The sequence below is a fragment of the Halyomorpha halys genome, unplaced genomic scaffold (genome assembly GCF_000696795.3).
Source record: "Halyomorpha halys isolate HHAL.00 unplaced genomic scaffold, Hhal_1.1 Scaffold676.1, whole genome shotgun sequence".
Classification (NCBI taxonomy): Eukaryota; Metazoa; Arthropoda; class Insecta; order Hemiptera; family Pentatomidae; genus Halyomorpha; species Halyomorpha halys.
Genome location: NW_027111100.1, coordinates 232,281 through 244,857, shown reverse-complemented (window position 1 = coordinate 244,857; position 12,577 = coordinate 232,281). Strand labels below are relative to the sequence as shown.

At 30.5% G+C, this 12,577-nt stretch overlaps 1 protein-coding gene across 3 annotated transcripts in view; it reads right to left on the bottom strand.

Annotated features, from left to right (window-relative positions):
• Nucleotides 1-1,066: 1,066 nt before the first annotated feature.
• The window catches only part of LOC106685275 (MAP kinase-interacting serine/threonine-protein kinase 1), a 177,939-nt gene continuing 166,428 nt past the window's right edge, over nucleotides 1,067-12,577 (bottom strand). For all 3 annotated transcript variants that reach the window (XM_067049193.1, XM_014427847.2, XM_014427846.2), the window contains 5 exons: nucleotides 5,469-5,688; nucleotides 5,228-5,364; nucleotides 4,893-5,124; nucleotides 4,130-4,462; nucleotides 1,067-3,890 (listed from right to left, as the gene is read on the bottom strand). In XM_067049193.1, the coding sequence (XP_066905294.1) occupies nucleotides 3,680-3,890; nucleotides 4,130-4,462; nucleotides 4,893-5,124; nucleotides 5,228-5,364; nucleotides 5,469-5,688 (1,133 nt within the window). In that variant the 3' untranslated portion in view covers nucleotides 1,067-3,679. The remainder of the gene's footprint in view (nucleotides 3,891-4,129; nucleotides 4,463-4,892; nucleotides 5,125-5,227; nucleotides 5,365-5,468; nucleotides 5,689-12,577) is intronic.

Below are 12,577 nucleotides of genomic sequence, written 5' to 3'. Positions count from 1 at the left end.
ACTTACAGATTCTTCAGATATTTCTCAATGTTTTGTTTTCTAATCCCCAGAAACAGCCGAAATTTCTCAACATCCAACCATAACCATTCATTTTTAGATGATGACATTGCTATCCTTTCCTCACCTTAAAATCCTATAATTTCTTTTTTTTCATTCATTAAGGCCATCATTTAACGTAAAATGTGTTTTGAAATCAAATTGAACCAACATATCTTGTAGACTAAAGAAAAATAGCTGGCATCAGTGACACATAAAATGTCAGTAACTTCCTAAAATATTTTCAAATACTTTGGACTAGAGCTAGATTTATATGAGGTTTATTCAAACAACCACTTTTGAAAGTCAAAAACTACCAGAAGCATGTCCAGTAAGATTTTTCCATTCCAAAACCTGTACTGTGCATACTTCTTATAATCAGAAGTGATTGCTTGAATAAACCTATTGAACACTCATTCTAAACAAAAACAAAAGACCAATGAATAGTGAATTTAATTAACAATTTATCCCAACAAAACTTACATGTTACCTAATAACACATTCCTGAAACCAACTTATGATCTAGCATTTACAGAATTGAAATAATATATCACAAGTGTGTGTCAATGAACCTCCAAAAACTGGCATAATCCAAATCACTGTCCAGCACTGCAAAAGCATTAAATTTAAATACCATACAATTTCATTTCTTCTGGCCTTGTGGTGAATTTTTAAAAAAATTTTAATTTTTTTTTGCTATTTAAAAAAAATTAATGAATTCCTTTGTCTACGAAGTTTGTTGTTTTTCTATGAATCTGGAAACATTAGTACATCTTAACAGAATTGCTCGATGCACTTAATTTAAACAAGTACAACTTGACTTACTAAATAATTATCTATTGATATGAATATGATATAGTCCTCGTTAATCACTCTAACAATGTTCAGGATCACTGATGGTTTTATTTCATTAGTGTAACTCAATTTCAATTCTTGCCTGAACTACAGATGGATATGGAGCACAAGATTGGAATCTCTCCATTACTTTTTAATTGAAGGAAAAGGTTGAATAAAATAAGAAACAAGTTGATAAAAATAATAGCTTTCTTTTTACTGGTTTCATGAAAATAACACAGACAGAAATAGTGTTGTGGAAGAAAATTAATAACCATAAAAAAGAAATATCCCCTTGTTTTACAATATGATACCTTTGGATGATGCACCTGAGTTAATACCTATGAATATCCTTTTACTGATATAAAAATTGAACATTGTTACTCAATTATACAAATCAAAGATGGTAAAAATAATAAGATAAAAATTATCCTCTTCTATTAGGCAAGATAGAAGGTTCCTGCTTATTTATTATAAATACAAACATTAGTTAATGAATGAAGCTGAACTGACAAGGTACTAAGTATTGCCTGTTAAAAGTTAACAATCTTATTATCTGTGCATGAGTACAATTAATTTCTAAATAGCCTTTATTTCTTCTGAGGGGGATCTGTGTAATACTTGTCAAATTTTCTTCCTTCTTAAAGCAAACATATTGAGGATGAATTACTTATAACCATTCTAAAATACCAGTCATTACTGAACTTCTCAGTCAATTTCTTGATTAAACCATATACTCCTGTGTATTAATGACAAATCTTTCAACATTAAATGCCTAATTTATACATCCTTTTGATATTTACAAACATTAGAAAAATACAAAAAATCCCCCTTTCATTCAATATCGACAGGACTGCCCTTTGACAGATATCATAAAAATATAATTACCTCCTATCTCCTAAGCCTAATATAGTTATAACTGACATCAATATAGCTAACTACCTATTGTAGAAAAGCTTAGTACCATTACAAACTAATAAACTATAAAAAACGTTTTTAAGGGCAATAATCTTCTAAATTGATAGTCAGTCTTAATTATTAAACAAGAAATAATGATTCATTGTATTATTTAAACAATATTAATACAGTAGAAAAGTATAACAATCCTACAAGTGTAGTATCATTCACGTTTCCTACTTCCATACGCAATACTATACATATTGGAGTGTGCCCCTTATAAGTGATCGAAGTTTTTTCTCATCTTTCAAAAATTACAATATTAAAACTTAGGCAGGGGTAGGATAAACAATTGATCATTTGATTGGAACAAAAACGGAAATTTGAAAGGGTAATCAAATAAAAGTGCTTTATAAGCAGGTCAACAGAAAATATTTTAAAATGTTGAGTACATAATGGTATATTAAGTCATTAAGATATTAGATTTTCACTGTTCACAACGTCATAACTGTTACCCTTGACTAGCCATGTTTTCGTTTCAAGATCATTTCATGATCAAGTGCATGTATTTAACTTAAAATGAGAAACTATAAGACAACGTTCATTTAATGAAACACACAGCCCTTCCTAAAATTATTTTATAATTTTTCTTTCTTAATTAGATAAATTCATAACAAAACATTTCATATTAAATATCCCTTAGAACACAATATTTCTGGAAAACAGAAATTAAGGAGATAGGAGGCTCCAACAAAAAAAATTATTAATATGAAAATTGCATTAACCAGTTTTACCCTATTTTCAAATCTCTGACCGTCTAATATAAGCTAAGATTGAAGAGTTTTTTTTTGTTGTTTTTTTAAAACATGTTCTATTCCCGATTCTAGGCACAGGATAGATAATTTGTAAGATTATTCATAATAAACTTTTCAGATTTCAAATTATTAATAAACTGAACATGACACAATAGCTAAGCTGTAAACATATAACTAGATCCAAATGGGGCATAATGCTATCACAACTTTAAGTAGAACTATAGTACATAAGTATATTAATAAATTTTAAATAAAATTTTTATATATTCTTTTTAAACAAATTTGAAACCAAAACCTAGGAAGACTAGAAATTAAAAATTAATTTTGATGATCACAGTCAATATTACATAATATGCTGCTATATAACAAACATTAACAATATAAGTATTGTATAATCACAAAGGCTCATCTGAGATTATAATAATAAATCATTAAAAAATCCAAAATTATTTAACAAACATAAGATCACAAAATAACAGCATATTAAGTTTAACGATTAAACAAAATTTAGTTTTTATTCATCAGCAGCAATTTTGTGCCAGAATCGGATTTTAAAACCTTATAGTTTATTTCCGAGCTGATCTCAATCACAATGCTATAGATATTATTTGGTAAACTTTCAACTAACCAATCAACCAATCACTGGAGAACATCATAATAAATAATAATATTATACCAATGCAGAATTAAATGAGATGATTGGTTTTACAAATGTAGTCACTATTGGATAAACAAAATTTCTTGGGTTTATGAAAGAATAAAAAAAAAAAAGAAAAAGAAAACTGATATGTTTTCATCGATTAGAGAATAATAAATTTGAATATCTCTTTGCATTTCAATGGTTCCAAACAAAATAAAATTATAATGTAACATTTTTGAAAGGAAGGCACATTTTCAAAAGAAATAAAGAAAATAAGATAAAATAACAGAAAAAAAAAAACAAACACAAATTGTAAAAAATAACATTTACTGGAATTAAAATAAAATGTGAAACAAAAGTTTTCACAAGATATTTTTTTTATTTTTTTTTTGTTTTTATTTTTGTTTGAGAGAGAGAAAGGGTGGCACATGACCATTTCCCCAAAGTTAAATTCTCTTCATCCAGTCGGACTGGCGATGGACTTAGCTGCTCTCCTTCTCACTAGCTTGGATTCTGAAGGCGGAGAGAGGCCGAGTGGCGAAGATCCCTCCTCAAGCTCACTACAGCCGCTGCCTCCATCACCACAGATTGAGAAATGCTGCAATATCACCCGTTTTACGGACATGGCTGATTCTGCATATGAAGAAAGGTCTCTTGCAGAGTTATTCCTGTTAGTAAAAATAATTCATTAGTTTGATTTGAATTAAGAACTTTTAGAAATGTTAAACCAATCAAACCAAGGAATAGAAAACATATTTACATTGGATTAACCATTCATATCAAACCAATAATTAATTAACTTAATTGGTAATAATTTTATTTCATTTTTTTTCTTTTGACAATTAAGTAGCTAAATAACATTTGCACATAAAAATTATATTACGAAATAATTGTGAGGAAAACTGACCTTCTGATTACGGCAGGAGTAGGCAGTACTCTGTCTTCAGTGGCCAGTCGCAACCACGGGTGAGCAAGGACTTGGGTAGCTGTCAGCCGAACCGCAGCCTCTTTGACCAGGAGCTGGCGGATGAGGTCAATGGCTTCAGCTGACACAGTTGCCCATTCACTGGCAGGGAACTCCAAACGACCTTCGAGTATGGACTGGAAGAGCGATGCTTGGCAGAGGTGGCATGTTTCACCAGCTTCCCATCGACAGTCTGGCGAGCCACAAGAGCCCCAGAATGGAGGATAGCCACACAGGAGTATGTACACCACAACACCCAAAGACCACAAGTCACACCTAAAACAATAATAAATATATAATTAAGCGACAATATTAAAAATATTTTAAACCATAGAAATTTAACTGCTTGTTTAATACAGAAATGTAAACAATTTTGGTTTATTTTAACAAAAAAATACAAGTTTGTAATGCAGGGAGGGGTCAAATACATTATAATTTTTGTAAGTAAGAATTTAACTTTAAAATATTCTCAAGCGGCATAAATATTTGATTAACTTAGATTAAAAAAAATCTTTTACAAACTTGAATATAATTAATTAATTAATGAACCTATGGGTGAAATCATTTACTTCTAACTATAATATAATAAGCAATTTGTTTTTTGTTTTTTTAATGGCTATTCACTTATAAATAAAACTAAATATTTACATAAATTTGCTTATAAAAACAAACATTAACCTTAAGATGAAGGCAAAAAATGAATTACCTTTTATCATAGGCTGCTGCTGTTGAAGAGGTAAACGCAGATACTACTTCAGGTGCCATGAATTCGGCCGATCCAACTGGTGTAAGGAGTTGAGGAGTAGCAAGGGGAGATGAAAGTGAGGTGTTGAACTTTATTCCAGAGCCTAGGTCAAAATCGCACAGCTTTACAGGTGTCAGTCGATCCTTATATTGGCACAGAATATTTTCTGGCTTCAAATCTCTATGGGCTATGCCTGAAACAAAAATAAATACATAAGTATCACTTATGTAAAATACAATAAAAAATAACAAAATACTGCTGTGATCTTATAATGTAAAAATCGAACATAAACAAACCTTTTGCATGGAGAAAGGAGAGAGCATTGGCAAGGTCTCGAACAATCATTGCAGCTTCTCTTTCAGTAAACCGAACTCTCTCTTGGATCCGGGACAGTAGCTGACCACCCTCAACTTTCTCAAATACAAGGTAAAACCTAAATCAAGACATAAACAATATAATAACAATAATAATAACATGTATTGAAAATTTAATGTAATTTAATTTAGAAATACATATGTCCATAATGTTAATATTTACCTCTGATCATCCTCAAACATTTCAAGGAGTTGAATGATGTTTGGATGACCCGAGCAGTGGTGGAATGTCTCGACTTCCCTGAACACCCTGGCCCTAGGGTGTCCTGGAATTTTGTCAATCATTTTCACTGCGAACTCTACTTCCGTAAGAACATTCACACATGTTTGAACGGAAGCATAAGCACCAGCGCCCAGGACTTCCCCTTTGAGCCTGTAAAGATCTGAAAGGAGAATAACACACAATTAATATTAGCTGGTTCATACGTGGTAATAATAATAATAATAATAACACACAATTAATATTAGCTGGTTCATACGTGGTAATAATAATAACACACAATTAATATTAGCTCGTTCTTAAGTGGTAATAATGATAATAATAACACACAATTAATATTAGCTCGTTCTTAAGTGGTAATAATGATAAATTTAAGGTAATTATCAAGAACTGGAATTCAGAGCTATGCAAACCATAATGTTCAGAGTGAACAATCATACTCAAATTTTTAAAATTTAATTTTCAAGACTTAACTGACAATAGAAACCTGCTGTATAACTGTACAAGTTCTTTGGTATTTTAAACTTAAAATACCATATTAAGTTTAAAACAAATGTAATTATAAATTTTGGTAGTTAACTAAACTTATGTTTTTAAATAATTGTTTATAAAAGACAAACCATTGCTGTAAGGTACAGGTATTTATTAACAGAATGCAGCAGGATGCCCATATATATTCGTTCAATTTAGAATATTAATAATGGATTAAGCAGAAATTTACTTTTTTTAATTTTTAAACTAAAAATTATAACTTTTAGCATTTTCACTAACATATGAATAACCGGTATATAGCATGTGAGTTCAACAGGTCAGTACATCTCATATTGCAGAGATATACTGACACTAAGTGATTCTAAAGAGAATTGTAACAGGATTCTATTCCTCATTCAATGGGTGCCTGAATACATTTGGTTCCTCAATGTAAATCTAGGTGGTGGATTTCGTTCCAGAGCCTAGCTCAAATTTACATTCTTTATAAGTATTTATTGTTCTTTAAATAGGAAGTATCGATAACGATGTAATGAAATGGAAAGTGGAGGGGGGGGGTGTTAGGGTTCCTTTGAGAACGCAATCTCTGGTGACTACCTTAAAATACTACCTTCTCAAAATCTGACCATTCCTGGTATAATAGCTCATGTTTATAAATGTTGTGCAAAGGCCACGTGGTGCGGTAGCCATTGAACCCAAGAGTTGCCTTCCACTTGGCCGACCTCCCACGGTTGCCTGCGTAAAATTTTAAAATAGTCGCAGCGGTTTTGGCTCCCTTCCTAGTATCGAGCTCCTAAGCTAAGGAAGAGAAACTAACATTTCCAGCCTGCGTCTCTAAATAGAGTTAGCAACTGGATGGCAGGTGTTCCAACAACCGGATCTCATACATAGAACTAAAAGAAGCTCCTATCGAATTGAATAAAAATATACATTTGAGCGTGTTAATCGAGAACGGCAAAAATGCGAATATTATCTTAACTTATTTATAGGCAATTACAACGCACAGCATAGTAAGATTTAGTTCAAAAATATAATTTTATTAGTAATTAAACATATAAATGAAATTAAGAATTAATACTGTGATTAATGAAAGAACCAGTTCCACTAGAGTAAAAAAGGCTCTAATATGTAATCCTTCGTTTTATAATCCCTTCGCAAACGAATTAAAGTTTACGAATTTAGAAAGATATACTTGATATCCTATAGATATTAGATAACAATATCCTAGAGCAAGATTTATAAATACTGTACTACACTATACCATATTAAATCTTTTAAATTTTCTGTTTGAATTTTAAATCTGAAATTCCTGACGAATTCAACAAATGCATTGAGTATACATTAATATGAAATCTATTGACTTAAAAACAATAAATTATGAATGTTCATGGATAAAATCTAAGAAAAAGATGCTCTTCCTTTTAAAATATCTTAGTACCCTTGAGTCAAAAATGCGGAACCAACGTGCAGCTGCTTCTTCCACTGGTTTCAAGGACCGGTATTAGAATAGGTAGAAACATCAACTGTCACGGAACACAAACGGTGGATCTTTAATAGTGGAAAGTAGAGACAAAATATTCTTAACACTTAGGAACGTTCAAATGCCAACCAGCTTAAGCAGGGCAAATTGGGTTTTTAACTCACCTCTTTTATTAATTCACAACTTTCTTTTTATTCCCCATTGGCGGTGAACAAAATAGAAAGAAAAAATGAATACTTATAGATGATCAATTCTGTTTGTTAATATATATTACCATGTTTCCCAACTTACCGGTGGTATGGGGAGTAGTCCCTGAAATTTGCTCTTTTTCTAAAAAAAAGTAAAAACTGATTTCTCTAAATAGCTTTTAAAAGCAATGTTGAGTAAAACAACCACTTTTTTTTTGCTATTTTTGCTATTTTTTTTTTTTGCTATTTTTCGCGGTTTGAAGTAGGTTATCAAATTTTACAACTTTTCGGGTTACCAAAGGGATGACATCCTCCAACCATTTCTGTAAAAACGTCCCTGACAATTAATAGAATGGAAAATAACCGATCTAAAAAAAAAACTGAGTAATAAATCAAACTACTTCTTGTTACATGTGAGCTAACAGATAAAATGCACGCAATAGAGATAAGAGAATATGGTTTTATAACGGAGGTTAATTGTGATAAAAGTTGAACTGAAATTTTAAAGACTGGTCTCATAAATTGTTGAAAGAATCCTTAGGCGCTTTGTTTAATTAAGACAAATATGTTGATATAAACGTACGGTAAGTGACTGATTAAAGTTACGGTAAGTGACTACTCGTTGAAGGCAAATATTGTAACTAACAAATAATTTAACATTGTCAAAGTTTTCATTTTTACGATCGAACACTTCATATATACTAATTAATAGTACAATGACCAATCTAATTGGCCCACTTTAGATTTGTGTAAATGTGACAAGATATTGATTTTATAAAGTATATTTTAAAAAAAAATTGGAGAGGGGGCTGAAGCCCTTAAAGCCCTTCTGACGTCTGAGCGGGCCCTTCACACGGAATAAAAATTCTCGTTTCAAGGATTCTTTCGATTCCCTAGTATTTCATCTACCAAAAAATTATAAAACCTCTGGCGGGCATTAGAATCTATATTTTTTAGAATATTACTAAAACCACTTAACTTTATACATATCTATTTAACTTTGTTTATATATTTTGTAATTTTAGACTTGAAGATATTTCAACTTCATTGAAGAACTAGAACTCCTGGGAACAATAGGATAAGTAACAAGTCCGGTCCCTCTGGAGCAATAAGCGTTCTCTAACCGCATACCGTTCGCTTTGGTCAAGATAATTAAATGTTTCCTTTTTAAGTTGATAAGTAGCATAGACTGCTGGAGTGGGAAGCGGTAGACCCTGAAGCAAGATGCTGAATCGTGAAGAAACATTCACCAGTTTAGAGGTTAATCAACAGTTAGATGCAACTGAGTGGTAAATGTGTCTCATAATAATCGAAACTTATAACAAGAGACTGAAGTTTTGTACAATTGCCTCTTTTGTTTCCTAGTTTTAAGTTTATGATTATAATCATGGAAAAGAAATTCAAATAACACTAATTTTATATTGCACGTATGGTTTCTGAACAAAATTGTACCTCTTACTTTTTTTTGGGCTGAATTTTTATTTGTATTGCATAAAATTTAATTTCTCATATTATAGACATGTAGGTCTGTGTGTACCACTATTTATTCATTTAATTTTTTTTTTACTTATTTAATTTATAGTTGAAAAAATTGAGGTTGAATAATACATGAAGAGACGAATTCAAATAAAAAAAACAAAACAAGTAAACACAACTGACGAATAGTAAAAACCACTGGTGCTACGGATAACTATGATACAAGTCGTTCTAGCTTTTAAAGCTTGTAAAAGAGAACGTTCAGTGTCGTTTTTACTTCGAGTCCCCGTCCGCTTGTGACAAGTGGGAATATAAATTTAAATAAATTATTTTTAATTAATTAATTTTAATTTTTTCCTCATAGTACTATATATTACCTATGTATACTAACCTGAATAAAAATAAATTGTTCTGATAAATGTGAAAATATCTATACTTTTTTTTTTTTTATCAAACATTTTAAAGTTTTCTTACACTGACTTATTGTTAATTTTTTGGTTCGTTATAATACTCCTGAGAGCACACACAATTGAAAAGCTAAGCGAAAAAGAACAAGCTATGTGGAATTATAGGTGAAATTAAGAAGGGAATGTTACTTGGAAAAATATTTTTAAATAGTCTTTTCTTCATAGTGCCTTTACATACTTTTTTTTAAAACTTAAAATAGAATTCCAGCCATTCATAACAGGATTATAAAATATTTTAATACAATTAGCTTCCTCATAGCTCCGTATGGTCAAAATTTTATATTTTTGATCAAAGAGTAGTTCAGTTTTGTATGTATGTTTGCACACATTTATTATTATTTAACGAGTTTAATTTAATTTAAAAAAATGTTAAGTGAGCTTTCCATGAATTAATATTATAAATTAATAAATGAAATTGGTATTATAAGATTAGGGTGTTTTATACACATTCTGAGTTTTTCACTGCACAAATTCCGGTATCTAGTTATAATGAAGAAACAAATCTTGTTCAGCATTTGTTGGAAATTTCATACGGAGGAGAAGGAACACATGGGAAGAACAACAAAGAAAGAAGTGGGGGGAGTCGCCATAGGCACAACAGTTTGTGGCACGTATGCTAGGCCACACCCACTTCGCCAACGGCCGATCTCGTATTCCAAATTACTAAATAGGTGAAGACGAAACAGTTAAAATGAACCTTTATTCTCTGATATGACTAAAGCCCTTTATCGATCGGAAGGAAGGGAGGCACAGTTCAGCAGGGAGACTTAGAGAACAAACAACAAATCAAATATATTTTTAGTAATACGATATCAGACAATTTAGTGAATCTGTGGGAGAAGAGCCAACGAGAAACCGCAATGAACAGTTCTCAATGCCCTCCCGAAGCCCATTAATTACATTAAAATTGAATACACGTTAAAGATCGATAAAATGATGCAAACGATAAAATAAAATTGTATTTATTCTTTTTTCAAGGAACCCTCCCCCACTACTTTTGCTTCTTTATTTAATCATTGTCAAGGTTTAGATATGAAAAAGTGCCATCCATTCCACCTTTTTGTAGATGTACATTTACTTGTCACTCTCTGTAATGGGACTTACATAGAAATAAATACAAACTTTGAATCCTTATTACATAAGTGAAATAAAGAAGATTAAAATAAAATTAATCCATGATATATTTTATTTACACACGATTGCTTTTATGTAATAACCCTAAGCAAATAGAGCCTATCTCCAAATACGACATACATTGACATTATTAAATTGATAAAAGCATTACATTTTTTTTTTTTTAAACAATCTAAATCGTGGAAAATAACAAGTAAAAATTGACAATTACACTTCAAAATACTAAAAATATTATTAAAATTAAAATTATCAACGACAAAAATATTGTTATTAATATTTCATTGCTAAAACTGTATCAAATTAACTAAATATAAACTCGAAATCATTTAATAAAATTGGTTAGGTTTCATTATTACAGGGAATTTATTAATCATGTTACTCAAACAAGGCTCTATCATTTGACATTTAATAATTTACATTAGAAAATATTAGAAAAATATATTACTTAATGATAAAACCGAAAAAACAACAACAAAAAAAACCGTGCACCAACAGTCCCAATTAAAACTCATTCAACTTCAAATATTATAACAAATTATTTTTGGTCGAGAGCTTGAATGGGTTCTAATTACAAATAATCTAACTTAAAAAAAAAAAAAACTGATGAGTGAAGATGGCAAACTCCGCATGAAATTTAGTAGTCCAGTTTCAAAAATAGGGACATTTTTCGACCTACAATGTGATCACAGAAATACTTGGTCTATTTTCCATCTGCCAAATTTATAAAAATATATACATGATGTAGATCACAATAAATAAAGAGACGGAAAGAATTATTTGTTTTGCCTACATTTGGCTATATAACAAGAAAGATAATATTCTTCGCTATTAATTAACATGGTAAAAATATTTAATCGTTTAAACAGGATCGTTATATAAGTTATTTTTAATAATCTAAACCTTGATTGAATAAGTAGTTTTAATACTGATATTCACATTAATATTAATGAAGTCAATAAAAAATATATTATACATAAAGAAATAATAACATTTTATGCTTGAAGAAGTTTGTCGGGGGGTGCGGTCAGCAAAGAACAACATAAATAAACAAAAACATATTTATTTATTTTATGCCGACGTTTCGACCTGAGATAGTTATAAGGACAAGTACTGAGTACCTATCTTTCCCTCCTCTGCGACACAACCCCTGATGAAGACCTGAAACTCAGGTCGAAACGTCGGCATAAAATAAATAAATATGGTTTTGTTTATTTATGTTGTTCTTTGCTGACCGCACCCCACGACAAACTTCTTCAAGCATTAATCTACGGTCAACGATCTACACCTCAAATAACATTTTATAATAAGTTAACATTGGCATGTGTTAAAATTGAACTTATAACAACATTTGAACCTTCGAAGTTAATATGTATGTATTTTTTAAATATATTTCGTAGATAAAACTCTAAAAGGAAACACAGTATAAAAGGAATCCATTGCAGGTGTAAGATTGGAAACAAGCTCGGAGTGATGTTATAACTATTTTCGAAATCCTGAGGCACTTGTTGAATACCCTAAGCGATATTTGCCATTTTTATTTCTGACATTTAAAGCTACTCACGTATTTGTTTCGCTTGCTTCGTATAAGTGGAAGTGAAAGGTAAAATTGGCTGATTCATGCAACAACGGTATTTATTTTATTTTTTCCCGAGAACATTTGAACTATAGGCTTAATTTATTCAACCGAATTTGATGATATTATTATCTGGAAGTTAGTACATCACTACATCTCAATTTTAACTCTGGAATATCAGAACTTAAAAAAACCTCATCATAAAAAAATAAAATAAACCTATCATTTTATAACTAAAAACGAAA